General features: G+C 43.0%; 1 protein-coding gene across 2 annotated transcripts; it reads right to left on the bottom strand.

The window, feature by feature from the left end:
* Positions 1–598: 598 nt before the first annotated feature.
* Positions 599–24,245, bottom strand: MTHFS (methenyltetrahydrofolate synthetase). 2 transcript variants are annotated; one of them, XM_064388815.1, is made up of 3 exons: positions 24,054–24,225; positions 20,097–20,361; positions 599–1,899 (listed from the first exon to the last, which is right to left on the bottom strand). In XM_064388815.1, the coding sequence occupies exons 1-3, from the start codon at positions 24,192–24,194 to the stop codon at positions 1,676–1,678; spliced, it is 630 nt and encodes a 209-aa protein (XP_064244885.1). In that variant the 5' UTR covers positions 24,195–24,225; the 3' UTR covers positions 599–1,675. The 2 variants fall into 2 exon arrangements, with proteins under 2 accessions (XP_064244885.1, XP_064244886.1); XM_064388816.1 differs by lacking the exon at positions 599–1,899 and adding an exon at positions 7,126–8,247 and having other exon boundaries at positions 24,054–24,245.

Here is a 24,245-nt window from a genome sequence, read left to right as displayed (position 1 = left end):
GACTCCATCTCCCTGGTGTCAGGCAGCACAGCTGGCAGTGCTCAGAGCTGAGAGACCTGGGGGACACTCCGACACCAGCACCGATGCTGTCACCTCAGTTTCTGCTGTCACCACCCCTCGTGCACCCACGGACACCCCTTTTGTTTGTAGGGTGACTCAGTGTGGTAAGGAGGGATGGGAGGCCAGCTCTGATCACCACTGCTTTACTGAGCAGCCCATACTGCAAAGTGCTCCCAGCTGCCTGCCCAGGCTGCAGCTTTCCTGCACACACGGGTGGGATGCCCAGCAGGCCAACCCAGAGGGATCTTCAGCCCAGATGGAGCTGGGTTAACACAGGATGGAGAAGCACCAGGGAGCACAGGCCACTGAGACCTCAGTTGCTAAGCCTATGCTCACCCCAGAGCCAGAGGGTTTAAATAGTTCCTGTATCAGCAGAATGGATACAGCACTGAATACAAGCACTCTGAAAAGGTTCACAGGTACTGCAGGCGTGGTTTTGTCCACAAAACCAGTTGTTCTTGAGGAAGCCTTAAGGTCATTCCACTCTGGAGCTGGTCCTTGAGAATTTATGGATTTTTTTAATGATGACACAGAGTAGTTTGGTGAAAATAAACACACTGATTTATTGATTGAGGGAAGAGTTAAACATGCATAGAAAAGGTGAGGTTGCATTGAAGAAGGAACACAAAATTCTGACAGTTTGATTGATCCTGTTTGGAAATATTGTGCTCTTATACCACAAGGACAGTGTGCAGAAGAAACTCACTTTCTTCTTCTGGATTTCTATGATTGTGTCGAGAAGCAGAGAACAACCAACCTTCCACCTAAAAATTTATTCAATCCATAAAACCTGCTCTCTGCAATTCTCAGCATCTCTAATTTTTTAACATAGCATGACACAGTATTTTGGGACATTATGAACGGCTTATGTACAAAATTAAGAGAACTTAAAGTAATTTTGAATATTATTTTACCAAAACAGAGCTGTCCCTGGACAGAGAACTCTTTGACCACATTTTAGACTACATTACAATCTTGAATTCAGATAAAGGAAAGAACACACCAAAGTTATGGACATCAACCTTTTTTTATTAACAGGTACTCCCTTTATTTTAAGACAACTGCAAGGAGCCATGTAAACAGTAAAAATTACTGCATACACTAAAATTAATTAAGGCTTTTTTTCCCCATCACCATTTTTCTCCAGCTTAGTCTAAGACATCTCCATTAATTTCTTGCTTTGCTCATGAATGCACACAATATCTAAGAACTTTTACCATTACAAGGATCTAATTCCAGAATGGATCAAGAACTGTCATTACTAAACAGTTCACTTTTAAACCAGAATACTAAAACTGTTGAGTATCAAGAAGCTTGTACCTCAAAAATATTATGAGAAGAAATGGTCCTTACTGTAATAAACAGTGACTCATTCTTGTTTGTATTGATTCTAGAATAAGAATTCACACCAGACATTTGCTAATTAGAAGCAAATCAACACAATCCTCACTACTATTACCACAGTTACACTGTTTTTGGAGGTTTTTTCCCCCCCAAACACAAATGGTGTATTTTATTGGTCCCAAAGTCATACATGACAATTAAAAACATGATTGATGGATATGACACCTTTTTTGGTTGCTTGCTCTGGAGGTAGGTTGGTATGAAAACACTTTCAGCAGTCTTCATACAGGATTTCATCTATTGGAACATCATTTTCTGTCACAGGCACTGATTCACAAATCTGTTCTCTAAAAGCCAAAGCAATCGTGTAAGGCTTTCCACGGGGATGTTTCATACATCTTTCAAGATAGGTATCATAATATCCTTTCCCTCTTCCCAGTCTGTTGCCTTTTTTGTCAAACCCAAGGCCTGGCATGAAGATAAGGTCAAGACCTCCTGCAGAAAAATGAAATAAGCATTAGTGGATGCCCTGTGGATTTCCTGATGGCTTGACTACAACCACATAACTTCAGACATTTGCAAGAACGCAAGCTTTGTATTTTGTAAAATGCTTCCCTTTCTTTGATCAGATGAAAAATACTTTGAATACTAAACCTGTAAATTTACATTTTCATCTATCAATTGCATACTAGTTCAGCTGAAAAATAATTAGATCTTGAAAAGCTGGATGGGAAAAAAACCCTGCATTTTAACAAATTTATTTTATCACTTTAACCCCACACTTCCAAATACAAATTATGATGACTCTAAATCAGACAGAGACTGAACTCAGTGAAATTAAATGCAGGAGGAATCAGAAAATCAAATGAACTTCAACATCAGTCACAAAAATAGAAAAGGAAAAAAAGAATGAAAAGAAGACATGTAACAGAGAGGGGAGACATCTTCTTGACTCCACTGTAAAACGATATGAACCTTCTCTTGAACTTCCAAACCCAAAAATTCTTGAATACAATATTTTCTGAAAGTGGCAATTTGCCCTCCTATATTGAGATAAAGATTTGAAGGCTTGTCCCTTATGATGTCAGGCTCCTTTTCTTTCTCAGCCTCCAGCAATTTTCTCTGTTGTTCCAGCAGCACACACAGGCATTCTGCTTGCCTGCCCTAAGTATCCCTCCTTCCAGGATTCTGGTGGGATTGCACTTGACTGGAACCCAAAATCAGTTAAAAAGCTGAAAGAAGATGCATAAGGTGCTAATGGCCTGGACTGGCTGGTGAAACTCCAGCAGAAGACCCCACCAACCAGCTCCAGACAAAAAGGCAGGAGCTCTTGCTTTGTTCATGCTCTGTCAGAGGATGTAGACTGGCACCATGCCAGGGAGACAGCTCCAATTCACACTTGGCTGCACACTTGTTTCAGGAGCTGATCACATCACTGAAACCGTCTGCCACGAGGAGTGACCAGCAGCACAGAGGCTGCTGCACATCCCTGTCACTTCTGCAAGGCTGGCACGTTCAGTGTGAGAAGTCTTGCACAGACATCCTTCAAACAAATGAGCTGGACTGGCCTGGTGCTGACTCCTGAACCCAGGAACATCCCACTTACTCCTTTCACAAAGAAAGTCTTTTATTTCTTGCTGCTGTAGCAGACAGACACTTAAGGAGACAAGGGCAGGGAGTGGAAAGGCAGCACAGACTAAAAGACAGCTGACATGAGTCTGGAAAGAAAGAAAATAGAGTCTCAGTCCACTGCTTCTGCCTTCTGACAGGAACAGTGCTTAGCCTTGAGCAGCTTTTCTGTGACCAGACTCTGCTCCTTCAGCAGAGCTTGGACCTGGTCAGGTATTTTTCTGCTTTTTCCATGTTCAAACCTAATCCTTCCTGGCATTTTGGGCTGAGCTGCTTTTAGTACATCTGAGGGATGATGCCCACCACTGAAGGGGATGTGTGGGAGCATGTATGGGAAAAGCCAGAGCAAAGCAGAGTTTTTCAGTTTAGAGGGAATCCCACCTGAGATCACATATCATCTCCAAACTCTGCCTGAAGAGCATGTTAGCAGCTCACATAAGACCACTTCATTTGCACACGTTTCCCAGGCTCCTGGAGATTTCCTTCAACTCTTCATTGTTCAGAGAATAGTCACTGACATGAACACTCATCCATCATGATCTGATGTCTTAATTAGAACATTGATATAAAATATGCAAGGCAACACAGTGCAAAATGCTTAGAGAACATCAATCTTGCAAATCCAGAATTGTACAGTCAAGAAGCACAGTTTTTCTAAGGAGGTCAGGGGAGTACGGGGAGAGAATGAGCCAAAGGACAGACCACAGAATACTGCTGGTTGGATTAAAAAGGAGTCAGGGTGTTTTACCACACTGCAGTCAACTTCTGACTCACAGGACAATGAAATGAGTGAAACAGCAAATGGCAAACAAAGAGAAAAAGAGGCCCAGAGGCAGAATTAGGGTCTCCCTGAAAAGAGATGCTATTTTCATGGTACCACCACGTACTTGGACACACATCCATCCCCTCAGTTTGCTCTTGCCAACTGTCAGACCTATGGACAAGGATCTAGAAACCAGCCCCCCTGTTAGCAAGGTCAGGAACAGTTTCTGCAGGTGAAATCCTCCCCAGGTTACTCCTACTTATCTTCTCCACAACCTGCCTCACATCAGCCTTGTGGAGGTATCCAGGTGGCCCAGAAATCAGTAAGTACCCATCAGTCATGATGCACAGAACCAAACACACTCTGCCTCACAGTCTGTTTCAGCCTTTTTCACTCCAGGTGCCTCTCAAGACAAAAAGCAGGAAACATTTGCAGTCTGCTGCTGGCAGGAAGAATGCACACAGGGGGCAAATCTGCAGAGTAAAACAGGTGTCTTTCTCTTTACATTTGTGTTAGGGACATGAAGAAGACAAGTCAGGGGAAACACTAGGGAAAGAAGGAAACAGCAAAAACAGTGAAGGGAAGAAATATATTTTCTGTAGAGTTTAACTGATAGCATCAGGCACCTCAAGTGAATTTAGAAGTATTAAAGCACTGTTTTCCTCTGGGTTCTCTGGAGAAACAGGGACTCTTTTAAGAAGCTGGCTCTCTATAATCATGGGGGTTTTATGCTGAAGAACTCAAACAAGCTTATGCAAATCTCAATATGAAAAATTATTCTGTAAATACTGTAATAGTTGCCCTTATATTTTTCTTCTGTGGAGCACAGCAATACTGACTGCCTTGCTCTGACTCACAACACGTTCTCTGATATCCATGCAGCTCACACTGCACAAGATTTAGGTAAAATGTCTTTCAAGACTTCTGGTAGAAAAAATGACACAACTAACCCTGCACGAAGCTCAAGCAGCATTAGTCCCAAATCCTGTATCAGGATCTAGAATAGATGGCAGAGAGCTGCATGGAGTAAATGTTTCCCTGACATGTAACTTGGGGAGCAACAAAACCTCTTGTGGTTCTGTGGCAGTGTGGGGGAAGAGCCGTCACAGGAAGAGAGGTGACACACAGATGAGACCAAGATTGCAGACACTTAAGATTGTTATCAGCACGAGGGTACATCAACAGGATGGCAGCTGAGGATAAGAACAAGCCCCTTGTGGCATGGGGTCCTCATGGTCCCCAGCTCTCCCAGCCCTGCAGGACTACTGTCTGCCACTCAGGACTGTGGCTTGCTCTGTCCTCACATCCTACAGCCCACTGTGTGAAATCGCATCCTTATCCCTGAGAAGACAGAGCAGGTACTTGAAAAGCAAACACCACATCAGGTGTTTCAGTGCCTCATCAAACATGTTAAGGGAAGTCTCACTTTCGGTATCTGCCCATCTCCTTGCAATGTCCACTGTGTCCCATGTGTCTGCAGACTTTAAGTGGTGGCTCTTGGATCCCCAAGGGTCCTGTGACCACATGCCTGGAGCCCAGGAAAGCACACACACAGCCAAGAGAGTTTTGTTACAGGTGTGCTGTGCTTCTCCTGGAGAACAACATTTTGCTCCAGCTTCTATGTAGAGAATATCCATGGTTCTTGCACACTTCAAGCTACTGGGTACACAGGTAAAGTTAGTAATTATGATGACAGTCACCTAATACTCAGTGTATCTATGGCATAAGCTCTTGTGGCTACAGCTTCTCCAAATGCGTAGCACCATGCGTGAAATAATAACCCTGACTTATCTATCAGTGTGGGCACACAGCCATGCTGACACGGCCACACAGGCTTCATTTATACTGCTAAATGCAGCACAGCCAGAAAACAAATTGATTTACAGGATCACAGGTGGTCAATACCTTAATTGTCAGCACAGTGTCTGGCACTGCCAGCCCAGGTGACACCCATGACTGCTCTAGGGGACAAGATGCGCAGTAAAGACAGAAGGGTACAGGTCTGACTCCTCCAGACAAAACAAGAGAGGCCAAGTTCTGTGTAGTGTGGACAGGACTTATCTGTGCCACTTAGCCCTGTGTTGTTTGGTAGTGTAGATGCAGTCACAGTTTCTGGACCTGTCCTGTGTACAAGCACGCTCTCTTTGCACTGACACGCTTACAGTGATGTAGACATACCTCATGTCACAGAGAAGTGAAATGACTGGCCCAAGAAACATGTGGCAAAACTACATTCAAGAGGCAGGTGTGCAAGCTGCACATGCCCTGACACAGCCAGCAGACCAAAGCATTAGCATCCCCTCTGAGTGTCTGAAATAAGAATACACGGTTTCGTTTCCTCTAGGCAGCCGCACTGAACCTCAGTTTGGCAGTGCATTTCTCATTACCTTTCATGATGGTATCAGGTTTGATTTGTTCCCCAGGGAAGAATTTTCTCCTTGCACCTCATTACCTCTCTTCTCCTTAATCTGATGTTCCTATTTGAAATGCCAGCCGACGTTTTCAGAAGTGTTCTTGACAATGGTTAATTATAGAAGGGTCCATCAAACTGCACAGGTACAGGTCATGTAAAGACTGCTGGGGACATGTTCTGCCCTCAGAAGGAGCAGCCAGCATGGCCTCTCTCCTCTCAGGTTCTAAGGGGCTCCACCAGCCCGTTGTCACCCGCTGTGAGGGGTCACTCATCTCCCCCTGCACAGCTTGACAGTCCTAATGGAAGCTGAAACTGAAATGCTCTGTCATCCCAACTTCTCACCCCTTGCTGCCACTTGCTTTGTTGGCACAGCAAAGCACCTGGGACCCATCAAAGTGGGAGCTAGGACTCTTTTGATCCTCTCCTCAAAAGCACTGACAGGATGGGGCAGAGGCTGAGCTGCAGTAGCTCCTGTGTGCCTGTGAAGAACAGCAACGTGCTCACACGAACCATGCTCACAGCAGACGCCGTCTGAGCCTACAAGAGGTCAACAGTGATCAGCTCCGTGTCACTGCTGCTGCTCCTCACAGCAGCAGCTGTGCAGTTTGAGCTTCCCCTGGAGCACAGAAGTTTGTGCATTGTTTACCCCATCACCACAAGGATGGCTGGATCCTCACAATCTGGTACCTCAGGCAAGAATGAGTTTTCCAGTGGTTGGTTTTGTTCCACACACACCTCTCTCATGCTTTGCTCAGATATAAATGATTTCATAAGGAGCAGGAGCAGAAGAACCAGGCCAAGAGCAGCTTTCTGATTAAAGGAAAGGAGTGCTCATGTTGCTGTGCACACCATAAACAATGTCAGATCTGTGCAAAACCTCTGCTGAGCTCATGAGTAATTGAAAGCTGTTGATTACAGGGAATGAAAACTTACTTTGGTCCTTTTCTGACCTAGCAAGGACCACAATGGATTAAAAGGCAAACCCTGTTTCAGGAAAATCTTACTTTTCAGAACGAAGAGTGCAGTAACCATCTGCTGCCTCTGTATCTGTTGCCCCAGCAGAGAGGAAAAAAATAACTCCATCACTTGATCCCTAACATCTAAGTATCAGTGTTGGTGACATGCAGAGTATGAGCAAATGAATTGGAGTAACTCAGGAATTTCTAATTAATGACAGAGTCATCACTACAACTTTAATTACTGTGAGCATTAGCATAGTTAGGCCTTTTGGGTAGGTGTGTGCTTCAACACATACTCTATAGGGCACAGATCACCATCCTGTTCTGTATTTACACAGCACCTAACACTGTGGTCTGAGTTAATCACCAGATCTTGGGGAAAACAACTCCACAAAAGTATTTCACTTATGCTGCAGCAAAACAAATCCCTTCCCTTTTATGGTTTCTCCTAGAACATTCTGGGTGCCCCAGCACCACTCCTGAGGTTACCAACACTTACTGTTTCCTTCCAGATAAAAAGGTTTCTGCCCTTTGGAAAAAACCTGCTCTGGGTTTTGAGCACAGCATCTCTGCTCTTACTTGTCTCTTGGTATAAGATCAAAAAAGGAAATGCCAGATCTGTTCACTACAGACCTGATCCAGACCCTGCTGAGGTGCATGGTTCCCAAAGAGCTGGGAATGCTTCCAGAGGAAACAAGCTCTTTCCCCCACAAACCCCTGGAGAAGACAGACACTGTTACATGCTCAAGGAGACAAAAACATTATCCTTTACTGCAACTCATAAATATTTGAAAAAAAGGCATTCATCCAAACCCAATGAGGTGCACATCCAGTAATTCAGAGGACTGCAGACATAAACAGCAATATTGCTTGCCTTGACCCAAGCCAGTCTGCTAAAACACAAATACAATCCTTGGAAAAGAAAGGAAACTTTTAACTAATAATTCTTATTTGCTTACATGATACATTGTCAGAAGCTCATCTCCTTGGAAACCCTAGTTCCAACATGAAGGACCACATCCTCAGTTGCTCCAAACTGACATTGCACCATTGTCTTCTCTCTGCACCCACCTTGGGAACTACATGAAAAATATCCCGTATTACTGACACGAGTTTGAGAAGAATGAATCCTTTTCTCTTGTGGTGCTGCTTGTTCATAAAAAGCTCTCATTGAGTTCTCATTTTGTAGCCTCCTTAAGATCCCAAACAGATACCTAACAGGACTAAAAGTAGTGTTTCATATTAGAGTAAAAAGCCAGCTCATTTTAAACTGCAGTCAGTAGCTTTTCCTCCAGGTGTTTCCCCTCTGAGAACACCTTTAATTGTGCACTACCATATCAGCAGGACTTACTGTCTTCTACCTATTCACAGCCACCTGTTGTCACAGGATCACAGAATTCTCTGAGGTGGAAGGGACCCACAAGGATTATTGAGCCAAACTCTTAAGTGAGAAGCCCACACAGGGATTGAATGCACAGCCTTGGCATCACAGCCACCAAGGCTCTGACCAGCTGAGCTCATCTCAGGGTGCTGCTTCAGAAGGAGCCTGAGGAGATACCCAGTGCAGGATTCAAAAGTCAAAGTATCACATCCAAATCTCACATCCAGGGCCTCCTGCTATGGGACACACCATTAAGTCCTCAAACCCTCGACTCCTCCAGGGAGAAATGCTCTTAACACCAGGGGTAATTGCTTTATTTTCATTCCTGTGTATGGGAATCGCAGGCACCAGGAAGGTTCTGAATCCTTTTGTCTTCCAAAGAACATTTTGCACACCCATACCCCACCTTTCCAGGTGCCAAGCAGACTATCTCCTCTGCAATCCCTGCGCCCCCACTGCTGGCATGGCACAGATAGCTTCTGTTATTACTTCAATAAAATATTTTGCAGAAAATAGAACCATCAGCAGAATCTACAAACAAGCACTGGGCAGCTCAGCGTTTATCTGTCTACTCATCCATGTCAGTGCTTTGTGTCAGCATGAAACATTGGTCTTCACAGTTCACACTTGCCCTGCTGAACTACAGCATAATAAAATATTTATCTGTCTCCCTGAGAAGCTACATGATAGCCATCAGTCATAAAGGTTTAAAACAACTGAGTGGCAGCCACTTGCCCGTTATTAAACCTCAAAAACACATAATAAAGCTGCTTGATCAGCTCCTCTGCTACTGAGCTGTGCTCAAGTAAATACCTCTGATTTTGAATTAAACCAAAATCTTGCAGGTTTAGTGCCAATGCATCTGACAAGCTAAGTGCACTGCACAACATCAGCTGTAGTTTGTCAGCCCTGCTCAAACAAACCTATCCTGCTCCACAGACAAATGTCCTTTCATGTTTCACCAGAGAAGCTACAGTACAAGGCTAAGACTTGTGTTTCTGGCTGGTTTCACAATGTGGAAATGCTGTGTGAGGCTATAACCATCACACTCATTTCCCCTGAGGTTTAACTTACAGTAAGATGGGGACTAGAGTCTCATTTTCAGAGCTCCACCTAAAAGAAAATTTGAAAAGTATTTTTCTTTTTCACTATTATTCACTGAGCCTGTGTAAGCCCTGTAAATAAAACATGATCACTCAATGCCACCCACAAAATGTCTGGTTTTGCAAATTCAGAGTAAAGGAAAAAATAGCTTAGGACTTCCCAGTCATCAGTCTGTGAAAAATGACTTAATGTGTTTCTGATATTCATATATGTGAGCACAGTCTGATTGGGAAAACATGGGCAATCAAAAATGTTTGCTTCCAAGTCTTGCACCTGGATTCTCCTGTGATTTTAAACCACCAAAATACTCTGAAACCAGATGTACCAAGGAGCAATTCCAAAGAGAGGAGAAACGGTATTAGAGCCACTTTACAGCACATCAACATATCTTGTTAAATCAGCAAATGCTGACTACAAATCTGCTCCTTTAGAGAAACTCACAAGGCATTGATGCTTGAACTGTTTATGTGGGAATACTGCTGCATCCTAAAACACAAGGATCTTTGTGTTTTTATGGGAATTTCTTTATGGTCTTATCAGCTACACTTCCATGGTGTTTGCCTGAGCATTCATTTGAATACTCCCACTGGATACACGTGCATGTCTTCACTCTTGGTCCTCTTTTGCATACGTCTGTCTGGGTAATTTTAAGTCAAAATAAGACAGAGGTGAATCATCTGGGGTTTTTTCAATACTTTATGCATCACTACCAATATTTCCAATACCCTTTGACTCACTCAGCAGATACGCTATCATAAAACATGCAGAATTACTCATGAAATATAAACAGGTGAGACAACAACTTCCAAGTCAGTGGAAAACCTGGCTCCTGTAAGGAGTGACACCACTTGATGGGAATATCAGGCTGCTTACAGGCAGGGTTTATTGTACATGCAGAGTCAGCTGGTTGGGAGGTGATGGCACCTTCACAGTTGCTGTCAAATGTGTTAACACCACAACAGCTGAGAAATCCTGCTTCTTCCATCACAAGATTTTATTGTATCTTTTTAAGCTTGCACAGTTTAAAAATCCGGTTCTCCCTGGAATCCTACCCCTCCCTCACTTCAATCCCCAATTTTTATGGGAAATGAGGCTGGAGCATTTGCTCTCCTGTGTGTGTGAGAGCAATGCCTGGATGAGATTTTAATTATAAGAAAGCAGCCGAAATGACACCAATGCTCCATGGTAAATGTATGGAATGCTGACACCTGCCGGCAAAAGGCTTCATGTCACTCCTGGACAGGAATCTGCCCTCATCTACATCCCAAAAACTCATTCCCATCTCACATGCACAGCAGCCAGCCCAAGCAGGGACTGAGTTCAGCGTGACACCAAACATGAAGATCCAGAGCTATCCTTACACCATGAAACAGCAGCATGAGTGCCCTGCTCCCTGAAAGCCAGTTTCCCACCATCCAGGGGAATAACTGTGTATTCTGAATCTCAGCAAAACCAGAAGGGATTAACTGTGCCAGAAAAACAAATCTTTTGTAGCTGGAAAAGTGCTGACCTGATTTAATAGCCCACTAAGCTGGCAGTACACCAATCCTAGGAAAAAGAAAGGGAAAAAAAGTCACAAATTTCTGCCAGATTCATGAGCAGAATCTGCTCAGCAGCAAGTACCAGAGATGGTACCTGGGATGAGGGGAGCACAGAGCTGGGCACAAGGAAGAGGCAGCAGGACTGTCCCCTCTGGCAGCACGGAGGGCTGAGCTGTCTCACCAAACCACATCTTCAACCCCCATTCCCCACACAGGTGGGCAGCAGGGAAAAGCTTCCTCTCCTCTTCCCCAGAGTGTGTGCACAGAGATGAGCCTGGTGCTGAGTCTCCCCTTCCAAAACATGAAAATAAAGGGAGACAAAGATGTCTGTTTGGATAATTACTGCAGCCAGAGACACTTGCACATTGGCATTTCCCCTGCATGAGTTGTACAGACTCCTGCCACACTCCAGAAATGAATTTCACCTCTTATCTACCTTTCAAAGACTCCTGTCTCCAGGAAACTGTATTAAAAAAAAATGACAATGCTACTGTTCACACTCACTGAAGCAAAATTAGCGCTTTGAAACAAAACCCTTGAGAGTTACTTGCAGTGACTTCAAGGCCCTTGCCCATGTTGCCTTCACGTCTCTTCAAACTTTAATTGATTACAGCAGAAGTAATCTTTTCAGTTGTTTTGATGAGTTTTCTGCAAGAAGGCAAATGTGGATGCGACACTTAAGATGATTACAAGGAAAAACAGTCTTTTAAAGCCTTAATGAACTTTATGGAAGCAAAAAGCTGCAGTGTTCCAGAGCTCTCAGCCTTTCAGGTTCACTGCAGGACACCCTGGCATGGGTGGTATTAAATTAAACCACACGGTGCTTGTGGTTTAGTCTGCACAAGGGAGATTCAGGACATAAGGACACCAAAGCAACACCATATAAACACATCAACTTTTGCATTTCAAAGCATTTTTTTAAAAACCTGGGAAAAAAAAGGTCTCTGTATTGTGTCATACCTGTTTCTGAACAGAAGCTCTGGGAGAAAGTGTAAAAGTGGTAGAAGTGTCTGCCTTCACTTAGCAAATTAAGTGTTGATTATTGAGCTCTTTCAGAGAGTTCTGGAAGCTGGTGCAGACCTCAAGGGAAGGGCTGGGACCAGCTCCAGGGGAGAGTAACCCCAGTGCCAGGATGGAGTCACATACCTTTCAGCTGAAGGGTGGGATGCAGAAAAACCCTAGAGGAAAATCTGCTATCACTTGAGATGTTTTATCTCCAAGTAAGCATTTTCTTAGCTCTACCTCCTAAGGAACAAGCTAGATGGAATAATATAAAATTATTTTATAGATATTTGCTAGTGGAACAGGCCCTTTTGTAATGATGTGTCATTATGGAATACCAGTGTGGAAACCACTGACAGACCTGCTCAGTGAGCTGATCTGAAAAGCAGTGTTTTGGTTTATACAGAAAGAATTAACATCTCCTGTGCCAGCACATGCATTTCACAGTATTTCTTTACCTGGGCACAAAATTTTCTCCCAGGCATCTTTTTTTTTTCAGAATAACATCAGAGAAATGGTAAATGTTGAAAGAGCAATGGCTGGAACTCCTACAGAAAAGCTTCACTACAAGAAAAATAAAACAGTCAAAGTTTGATAGAAAAGAATACAATAGTATTCACAGTACGGGTGTAACTAAAAAATGAATAATAAAAAGAATGTAACTCAAACATCCTTATTTACTTCTCATCATAGAAAAATAAGCATCCCTTGAACTGAAAGCAGCAAATTTAAAATTAATACAAGGAACATAATATTTCACATGCCACAGGAGCATAATATAATATTAACATAATAAGGAACATAATATTTCACATTACAACTAACTAACCAGTACAACTCACAGCTGTTGGAAAGCAGCAGAGCCAAGGGCTTAATACAAATAAAATTAGATGCTTAGAGGAATGCTCCAAATGCCTGCTGGAAAGAGAAACCAGATCTTGTTTGTAAGGCAATAATCTGGGGACTGCAGCTGCAGAGGTGGAAGATCCTTCAGTTATTACTACACAGCTCCAAGTTGTGAGATTTCCTGACTCTTGTAAAACATGTGATGCTGTACTGCATGTGCAGATCCTGCACGGTGATGGGAAGGATCCTCTCTCCACAGCAAGATTCATGGCCAGAATGTTAATGCCTCATTTGCACTGAATTTTGTTCTTCTTTTGCATATCAAAAATACTATGGATCATTGTCTCCAAACAGAAGTTCATTCCAAACTTTAAATCATTTCATTAAAAAATAAATTACATTAGCAGCTAAGCCTCAATTTTCAATTTTGTATTGTGCCATGCTCTCAGGTTTTCTTTTTATGACCAGTGTAAAAAGATTTTAAATTATAATCTATCCCTTGACATATTTTGTACTGCAAGTTTTAATCAAGTCTCGCAGAGGAAAAGAAAATCTAACAGTACCTTCAATCACTTTACAATCTTGTTTGGGGTATTTTTTTTTCCTCAGCAGAAACATTTAACATCTCTGCTTTTCACATACCCATATTTCATTTATTCTTGATACATTTCTATCTGTACATAGCTCATTTAAATAGTCCCAGCTACCTCTGAGCATTGTTTACTACATATCTTTTTCAGAATGATTAGCATCATTTTGTATGGTCCCATTATGCCTTCATGGACAGCTGAAGTAGGATAATAGACCTTCCCTATGCTTCAAGCCACAGCATTTTCTACTCACAAGTGGTTTTTATTTCTAAACTCTAATGTGTCTCATCTTTCAAAATCCTCTCACTTCTGGTGCATGTTTTGGGGGGGGGGGGTGGGGGAGGAACCCATTATCCTTTTTTAAAATCCCATTTTATTTTGCAGTTCTAAGTCAAACCTATTCCTCTTAAGACTGTGCTGGCATCAATTCAGTCACACTTCTCAAGAACTGTGCTAAAATTTGGAATAACTAAGAATACTGATGGCATCACAAGGCCATCAGTCCTGGCAGCAAATGCAGAATCTTTGAATGCATGAATAAATAGCAGGAATTTAAAGACAGGTGAAAAAGAGTTTCTGCAGACAGAAATGCTTCTGCAGGGCAAATCCCGATGGCAAAATTTCAAACAGGGTTAGTGGTCACTCAGGAATAATTTCAAACTACTCCAGGTTTGGAACTGTAGCCTAGAGGTAGCCAGCAGTTTCCTTGCAAGAGAATCATGTTCCCTGGCATAAACCCTTATAAACTAAATGCCACCACACAGGTAAGCTGTCCCTGTCTGCTACCAGCAGGTTGTTGTAATTTATGCTACAGCAAGTCTCACAGTGTTCTGGAAGTTAAAAGGGCAGAAAGATAAAACTACCTTAACCTTAAAAGCCAACATTCAAAAGGTTATATGAAAACAAAGCTGAAAGAAGCTGCTGCTAGACATATGTTATTATTTCCTTATTTTACTTCAAATTCACATCTTTTCTTTTTATTAACAATAAATGTTTTACTGTCATTGAAAGCATTGATTATCTGGTTAATATTGCACTTATTATCTTGAAGTTACAACACAAATGCTGTGACCAGTAGGCCACCAAAGTTTTCAGTGTTGAAAATACCAGAAGTCTCCAAACTAAATTACAAAATACAGCTCAAGTTCTTAATAGATTCATTTCTTAAAGCAAAAATGCATTACGCTGTAGTTGAGTTTGCAGCAGATTATTCAGCATTTCCCATTATATATAAGATGCCATATTGTCAAATGCTGACATTTTTCAGCTTGGGTACTTATGCCAAACTGAGATGGGGGCAGGGGGGTTATGTTTGTTTTACTACTGCAAAATGGTTCACTGGTTTCCAAGATCAAAGCTAGTTAAAAAAAAAAAAAAGGAGAGAAGCTCTATTGCTCCATGCCTTGTAGTAGGAACTTGAAATCTTGCTGGGAGCACCCTCACTGGTGGTGATGTGGCTTTAGCACTGTTCAAACCCATTTGAGCCAGGCTTATGCAATGCTGCAAATATGTGAAAAGCTGCCATTGGCACAGGCTTGGGACAGATGTGTCAGGGTGAGTTCTGGGGCTCCCTGAAGATGCCCCCCTCCATGTATCTGGCCACAAAGTAAACTGGATCCACTCATCTGGGTTCAAAAAATCCCAACAAATAGAGGAGAGGGGAAAGGAGGGAAATAATCTTCACCCAGAGCAGCAGGTTGATCCAGCTCACCAGAGAGAGGCAGGAATAGGCTGAAACCACAAGGAGGGAAAACTCCTTAAGCAGGTATTGGTGCAAAGATGGAGCATGTGGAGCTGCAGGCCCAGCTCCTCCTGCCAGGCCCATCTCAGCAGTGAGGACTCCAAAGGACTTTCATTTCACTGGCTGTTGCTATTCCTGCTGTCTGGGGCAAGACTGGGAACCGAAACATGGAAGGAAATGATGACTGAAGTTTCACTGAAACTTTTCTTGGCATGGCATTCATTTTCACAATCCCTCACCATCAGCTTCCTTCAATTGCATCAGTCCAAACCTGTGTGGTGGTTCTGTCTGAGAAGAAACTTCTGCTGCTGCAGGGTTACTCCTAACCAAGACTGGTTTCCCAGTAGAGGTCCCAGCATGGCTGCAGGGCCATCTCTGCTGGCACAGGAGAGGATTGGTGGGGACCAAGAGGAGGAGAAAGGGCAGCAGCTTATTTAATCAGGCACTGCCCAAAAGAAACAATCACAAAAGTATGTATTTTGTGCTATTTAGTGGGGAAAGTACTATAAAATAAGTTTTTCTAAGCCAAGGCAAAAGAGAAAGAAGCCAGCACAGTGGGGAAGGAAATGAGTAAATGGGGACAGAGAATCTTATATGTCTGGAAGCAGACAAGTGAGAGAAGACAAAACACATGATCTCCTCCCTTTTGGCAGGGACAAGCTATTTATGCTGGCCCAGCTGCCCCTGAAATGACAGGCTGGGACTGAGAGCAGGAGGAAGTGGGAAATACAGTGAGAAAGGCCAGAAAAGGACACTTGAGGAGGGAGTTTCAGAGAAGCTGGGCAAAGAGCAGAAGGATGGAAAATGACATTAGGGTGGTAGAGAAATTAAAGCTTGAAAAAGGAGGTCTAGTCCAAGGCTGAGACAAATCTGGGAAATTATTGTTTTGGAGGGAACAGAGAAGAAAACTTAATGTTGGAAAAACAAGCAAAAGAGTCTGTATTCACTGGGGGCAGCTCCTCTGCACAACTCCTCTGCTGCTGCTTCTCCATCAGCAGGTACCACTTAATATCTTTAAGTCACTGAATGGTGCAGTGGTGAAGAGCCCATACAGAAACGCAGATCTCCATCCTGAGGTTTGAATAATGCACCGTAAAGAGGCCTGCAGCTCTAACCTGGGCAGGGAGAAAGCAAACCACTGAGCAGATACTCATTAGAACAGTCATTAACAGAGAGCAGAGTTCATCTTCTGCCTCTTTGAAAGAGCCCAGACCATTTCACCTGGGTTCATCTCTGAGGGAGTTCACACCTGAGGGATGAGGACCATGTAATAATGTACTGTGACACCAGGGCAGAATTGACAGAGATTAAGAGGCTGAATTAAGTCTGTACACATAATCCCATTTCCTGCATTTCTTAGAAAAGCATGTCCCAATACATTAGAGTAAGCAGATTCCGAACCATCATTTTTAATAACACTTCATTTTTTGGCCAAGAAAACTATTTAGGCCAAACCCCCTTCTCTCCACCATGCAGGTGAATGTTAGAAAAGCTGTTTGTGATTTATTGAACACCTTCAGCTACCAGTCAGTAAAGTTATGAACACTTAAGCATATTTGCTCAGGTCCAAGCCTTCCAGCTGAGATCCCTGGCCATGTGCCTCCCTTCAAAGAAGCCTCCAAGAATTTCACCATAAGGAAACATTCAACCTAGTCTTTTTTTTTTCCTTTTTTTTTTTTTTTTCTCTTGTGTCACAGTAAGAATAATCTCTTTTTCAGAGGAATAACTTAGCTTTTCCCTCACAGTTCTCAGAGCGAGTCTAGGTAAGGATAAATAACATTACAAATGAGGAAACCCATGTCCAGCTCAGTGAATCACAACACCTCCCTAAACCACACTGAAAATGAAGCTGCTGGCAAAACGTTCTTTAAACTTCTGTAGGAGTACTGATAAAAAGCAAACACGGAGTACAGTTTTATCTGATTTACTCCTTCCAAAGTTGTGCAAGGTTTCTACACTTCTGTAAACAAATACTGCAACCTGCCTGGACTTTCATCAGCAGCATTACCTTGGGCAAAACCCAGTACCAGTGCACATTTATACCTCTGATGGACAAGGATAAAAATGGGAATTGGTACCTATTAGGAAAATGTACCACTGGCTTGCCCCAGAAGTTGTCTAAATCTTTTCAACAGATACAGCTGGAAAAGAACCAAGTCATGCACCTACACACACCCCTACTCCAAAATATCTGAACTTCTTTCACCTTTGTTCTTTCTGTTATTGTGTCCATGTAGCCTAACAAAAGCAACTTTTCACATGGCAATGAGTCACCCACACATGGTAGAGAAGATGAGACTTTCTCCTACCACAAAAGCAATGATCTTTGTTTATGCCAACACGGTGTGATGTGAGTACTGCCAAGATAAAAAGAGGTAAACCCTGGTCCAGCAGAAAAAAGGATCATCTCCAAAAGGAGGGCTTGTGCCTATTCAACACTGCCCATGAGTGCTACCAAAGACTAGGAAACCCCATGCAAAAATCATACCTAGTCTTATATTTGAGCTATTCTTAACAGTAACTATGCCTGATGTTTTAAGGACAGTGTGAATTTAAGCTTTTTGTCATGCAAAATGAATACACTCAGAAATTACATGGCTTATTTATGTACCTGCAGGCTATTTCTTGGAAATTACATAGTAATTTATGCCAGCCATGGGAACATTGCTAATGTAACACCATGTTATCTCCTTATAACAATGTAAATGCCTCAGATCACCAAAGTATTTGATAACATCTCTGAGATAAACGTGGCATCCATGTGTCATTCCAACAATGGAGGATGGATGTTGCAGCAAGGCAATTTGCATTCTTGCAAACGTACCAAAGTTCAAAAAATATAATAGGTGACAAAAAATATAGCAAAATGAATAGAAAGACATATTGGGATGAAGCGTGTGTTTCTGTGGGGACAAGTTAGTAGTGTGTGTCTGATGCTGCAACAGTGGAAGAAAACTAAACTAATTCTTTAATTTACAAAAACTGTTCCAGGATAAAGGACCAAGGTTTTACCAAATCCAAATAGCATTATTCCAAAATTACTGTACGAACAGTACAAACTAATATTGAGTTTCAAGCAGAACAAGTCTGACATGGACATACATCAGTTCTTACAGCTGGTCTCTTGGCACCTCTGTGTAGAGCACAGGAGCTTTTCTGGCATTGCTCTCTGCCCACAGCCTGGTGCAGAGCAGGAAGCAGCAGCTCCAGGACCAGCCAGGTACCAAAGTGTGGTCCTGCCCTCCCCACCCTTCACTGTCTGGCACCCAGGTACATCTCAATGCACTCTACACCTGGAAGTCCTTGCTCCCATCATAGCTCAAATTGTGTGTTTGCTCTGTGATGTCTAACCCGACTTGTTAAATTCAATTAACAGCAGCTCACCAGTAGTACAAAAGCTTGTCTGGAGTGCCTGAACTAAGCTCAGTCAACAGAACCCTGGAAATTTTTTATTACCTTCAAAAGTCCCTAAATCCCACCAATATACATATTTTTTGACAAACATTAGAAAAACATCAAACAGTACTAAATAATAAATGTAAAGGAGATGATTGTATGAGGCAGCGAAATCCCTTGCTAGCTAAAATGTAGACACAGAAAGGATTCTGAATTAGGGAAGAGGTAATGACCAAAAATAAAAGAGAAACAAACATGGTGAAGCATTCTGGAAAAGTACATTGGCATCCCAAAGCAAATACAAGCCCAAGTTCAATCAAACAGAGTCATAGAAATGTTATGTTCCTTTATCAAGCACTTTAAAAAGCTGGCAAGTGTGTGAGGTGTGGAAGTTGTCTGCATGACGAATTTCAACCTGGAGAAAATCTTCCCAGGCTGAGGTTTAAAGCATGAGTTCAACATGACTTTTCCATTAAAAAGATTAAACTTTTCTGCAGATGTTTTGAGAGGACATTAAAGTGTTTACAAAAAGAATGCAAATAATAAATGCAAATACACAAAAAGTAAGCTTGTTTACAAATAGGAGATGGGGAATTTTAGGTTAAGAGAGGTTATTTGGGTATCAAAACACACACAAGTTTGATCTTAATTAACTTGTACCTTCTCAACCCTATGAAGAATCCATTGTCTGAGACAGCATTATAAGGTCAAAATAAAAATGTGAGAGAATGATGCTAGAAAAGACTGCAGGCCAAGAAAGTCCTTTATTTTCAGTCTAAGGTCTCAGTCCAGAGAGCTGTTCTACAAGGGCAGGCTCCATATCAGCACTGTGATTCATCCAGGCAACACAATTTGCAGGATCAAAGATTTCAGAAAATTCTCAGTCTATGGGCATCACCTGAAAAGCTCCCAACCTTTCAGGCAGCACAGACCAAAGTTCTCAGGGCACATCCTAAACCTGTGAATCCCCATGACTTTCAGTGGCAGCTTAAGCTACCCCCAGCAAGCTCCTCTTTCCTCTACAAGCCTCTGCATGATGCTGGCTGAGATTGTGCTGAGGATGTTCACGGATCAGACCAAGAAGATGACTTATCTGGAGGGCTGAGGTATTTTTCAGCTGGATCAGTGCAGTTGTGTTCCTGCTCTGCTGGCATGTCATTGAGGTGGCGCAGGGTAGAGAAAAACAGGCAAGAGAAAAGAGCATCTCTCTACAATGTATGAAAACAAGGTGCAACATTTAATTTCATTCCGGCTGTCAAAATATTTCCTACCAGCCTCCAGGCTACTCCTGCTCCACAATCCCATGATGCAGCAGGAAAATACTCACCACCAGCAAGAGCTTCCTCTCTTGCAGTGTCATCATCACTGGGCTGAAGAATATTCCAGGATGTCAAAGCAAGTGAAGAAATGTCTTCAGCAGATGATAACTTCAGCATGTCCATGTGATTGCTCTGAGGTTTGTAACGGGGGATGAAACACTCCTTGCCTTGCTTAAAAATGTCCTTAATGATTTCTTCTGTCTGGACTTCATCTGGCATGCTCAGGAAGATTGCAATTCTTTTGGATTCTTGGTACTTGGGATGGTCAATCACCTACATGGGAAATTGACACAACTGGTTTATGAAAAGCTTTTGGAAAGATCAACTTACTTTCATTTAACACAAAACTGGAGCAAAATATTTATTGAAAAGGGTAGAGATACCAACTTTGATGGATCATAAACAGAATAAACTGACTTCTACCATCAGCAAAATCAAAATAGACAAATTTTTGCATCTAGTGAACTAAACACTACAACACAAATTTGGGCCAGCAAAAAACAATTTTGCAGACAATCTTCCAATCCCCTAAAGATCTGCACCATACAGTGCAGACATCCTCAGATGCCCAACATCACTGCAGAAAGATACACCAGGCCAGAACTGCCAGCTTATGCAAGCCAAGAGGGTTTAGCATTCCTTTTCTTCCATCCTTTTTACAGGCTGCATTTCTCATCTGGGCCTAGGCAGAGCGGGAAGTGCCTCAGTGATAATAACTCAAAGGAAAATCAGCACCAGAGCAGATGACTGTGGAGCACAAAGTCTTCCAAGAACAGGCCCCTCTTTCTTTTGTTAACCTGAATGTCTTCCCTGCAGCAGGATGGGATCTATGCCTTCAAACATCACCTGCTTCTAACAGGTGATCTTATTACTGCACATTTTTCAGAGCTCAAAGGAAAGATGGCCTTGCCATTTTTTGCTTTTCATGAGACTGTGCTGGGCTTATAAAAGGTTGAATATAGGAGGGAAAATAAAAAATGCTTATATGGTGAAAAAGTGGTAGCAGACTCATACCTCACTTGTCTCTGCCCATTCCAGACTGAATTCCACATTAAAATTTGAAAGGAGGCTTTTAAAAGCTTGTCTTCTCATTCTCTAGCACCTTATATATTTTGTCACTTACATCTGGACAAAACAAATATAAATGTGTCCCTACTCACTTAATGTGATTTACTCTTATTCTACACACTTAGATAAAAATCTGTTAATGATATCAGACAATTGAGAAACTCTCTAGTGTCTACAGAACAGAGATCCCCAGATGCCCTGCTCAGTGTTTGTATAACTGCAGGGTAACTCACTCTTATGAGCTTTAGCCTTTGCCCTGGCCTTGTTTTGAGACACAAATGCCCACATCTGAGTCAAGATATGGTTCCCACTACATTTTTTATTTTCTTTCCATCACAGCAGTTAAAAACCCAAGTGAAATATTCAGAAGACAGACGTAATTTTGTAAGGGGAAAAAAAATAAACACTCCAGACTAAATGATGGTGTATGTGTTGCTTGGCCACAGAAACATTTTAACAATTTCAAACCATATTTTATTTCCTTTTCCATCTGCCTAATCCTACACATGGATTTTTCCACAGGATTAAGCTCTCAAAAGACCAGAATTCCATGGTAGCTTTTGCTGCAAAAAGCAGACTATTTAGTCCAGTAGACTCTTTTATCCAGAAAACAGCTCATGTTGAGGGCCTCCAGAGCCAAAACCTCTCATGGGTTTGGTGAAGAGAGAAACTGAGACACGTTCAGACAAGGGCTGTGTGCTGTGGGCACCACACGGGTCCCATCCACCCTGATCTATCCAGTAACACATTAATGAGGCTGTATAGGAACAAAAATGAGGTTGAAGATGCAAACCCACATGTGAGCAGGAAGACACAATTTCAGATATTCTCAGAATTGTGTAGATGCTCATGCTATGACTCGGAGCAGTTTCTGAGAAGACTGAAAAAATTTCCACGCTTCACAAATATTATCTGTCTTTTGTTCACCAGCTGATGGAAATTTTTTCAGAATCAGAGCATGCAAATAGCATGACTTTAATCATGAACATAAGCATTAAAAAAGAGTAATCACCCAGAAGCTAATTAAATACTGGTGGCTAGGTCAGCCTGTGAATCTATTTCATTTTGAATTTAAAGATTATTTTGAAATGAGATTTTTCCACTAAAAATATTACTCAGGTGTTGTAAAATAACCTGCTCACTTTAATTAGCTACAAGCACTGATGTATGTTACAAAGCTACGTTTTTTACCTTATATAATTCCAAACATTTTCTCAGGCTGTTTCAAAATTTCTCCATGCCTGCTGTATCAGCCACCCCCCATGAGGAAGCCAACTCTACTTTCTGCCACTTCCACAGAGCCACTCTGTCTCAAGCAAGCTCAAGATTTTCAATTTGTGTCAGATTAAGAAAAGGGCAAGATAATATCAATTTATGTCATATTTCCTGATGCCTTATTTTAAGCAAAACAAAGGCTGTATCTTTTAGAGGAGAAATGAGTGCTGTGCTGCTGTGTTTATCAGCAATAGTTAGACAAAGGCTGAGGGCTCCTAAAAATTCAGTACTACATGGGCTAGGTGCTTAAAAATTGGCTGAGAACTCTGAATTTTTGAAGGGGATGCATACCAGTATTTGCTAAAATTCAAGATATTTAAGTCTAGGATGTATGATTACTATAATGCATTATCATGAGAGCAGGACACTACATACAGATATGTTTTTAAAACGCATCCCAAGGAAAAAAAAGGGTTATGTAAATTCCAGTTAAAACTTCCTACAACTTAAAGTTTCTGTGCTGCCACATCCCACTCATGAAGTGGCTACACATTAGTAGTAAATGAAGTCTATAAAGTGATTTGAGAGCCTCTGGCAGGAAAATAACCATATAAATGTAGATCATCTAGAAGTACCCGCTGGTGCTGCAAAAAAAATGAGGACTGTGTTCTATTACATGCAGTGACTGCAAAATAAAATTTTATTATGTTTATTAAAATGATAAAATACATCTATATAAAAACTGTGTAATCCAAACACAAACAGGACATTTCAAAAGTACATACCCATATCACTCTGTGCTAGGATACCAGTTAGGCAAACCCTGCTTGATATCTTTTAGAGTGTGAAAATTATATTAGAAATAAAATTGTGTGGAAGAAACACCGCTGGAAGATACAGAAGGGAGAAGACAGAACATAAAACAAGAGGCCAAATCAGGCAGTGGCTGAGTTTTGTATGTATGGCCAGAGCCAGGCTGGTGTGAAATGTCTCAGATAAACACCTGCCACCACCCCTGAGGAGCCCTGCTTGGGGTGTGTGGCAGTCTGCCCCCATTGTCCCCAAAATCCATGGGTGAAGTGAGACCTGCACCCTATGGGAGAAGTGTCCCCAGCACCAGGGCGAGATGTGACCACTGCTCCAGGCTGATGTCCCCAGCTCCCAGGGGCAAAGGATGACCACCCACGGGTGAAGTGTCCCCAGCACCAGGGTGGTGTGTGACCGCCACTCCGGGATGAAGTGTCCCCAGCACCAGGGTGATGTGTCACCACCCATGGGTGAAGTGTCCCCAGCACCAGGGTGGTGTGTGACCACCGCTCCAGGGTAAAGTGTCCCCAGCACCCCGGGCACATGCGTGACCACCGCTCCGAGATGAAGTGTCCCCAGCACCAGGGCGATGTGTCACCACCCATGGGTGAAGTGTCCCCAGCACCAGGGTGGTGTGTGACCACCGCTCCGGGATGAGGCGTCCCCAGCACCCCCGCTTTAGGCGGTGCCACCAGCAGTTCATGTCTCCCCGGCGCTGCCGAGGAAGACACGAGGCCCGGCTCCGAGGCGGAGCTCACCCCCGCTCGGCGGAAGGGCCCCTGAGTCACGGTTTCGATCACCGGCGGGGCCTGGAAAGTCCCGGCCGCGCTTCCCGGCGAGCCCTTCCCTGGCCGTGCCCGGCTGTCCGCACCCACCTTGCGCCCGAGCAGGCGGGACTGGCGCTGCTTCTCGGCCGCGCCGAGCGCCCGCAGGCGCTGCCGCAGCTCCGCCCGCAGCTGCCGCTTGGCCGCCCTCAGCGCCGCCGCCATCGCGCCGCCGTGCGCGGCCCGCTCCATGCGCGAGTGCGCCGGGCGGGCCCGCGGCGGAGCCGGGCAGGGCGGCGGGGG

The sequence above is a fragment of the Passer domesticus genome, chromosome 14, assembly GCF_036417665.1.
Source record: "Passer domesticus isolate bPasDom1 chromosome 14, bPasDom1.hap1, whole genome shotgun sequence".
Lineage (NCBI taxonomy): Eukaryota > Metazoa > Chordata > Aves > Passeriformes > Passeridae > Passer > Passer domesticus.
Note: the sequence above shows the minus strand (reverse complement) of the source record. Positions and strands in the feature narration are given on the sequence as shown.

Bases quoted from the DNA above. Each gene is read 5' to 3' on its own strand.
- MTHFS (XM_064388815.1), bottom strand. From the start codon at position 24,194: ATGGAGCGGGCCGCGCACGGCGGCGCGATGGCGGCGGCGCTGAGGGCG. The intron at 20,362-24,053 runs GTGGGTGCGGAC...TTTCCCATGTAG, and splicing joins CCCGCCTGCTCGGGCGCAAG to GTGATTGACCATCCCAAGTA. The intron at 1,900-20,096 runs GTGAGTATTTTC...ATTTTTCTGCAG, and splicing joins AGAGGAAGCTCTTGCTGGTG to GAGGTCTTGACCTTATCTTC.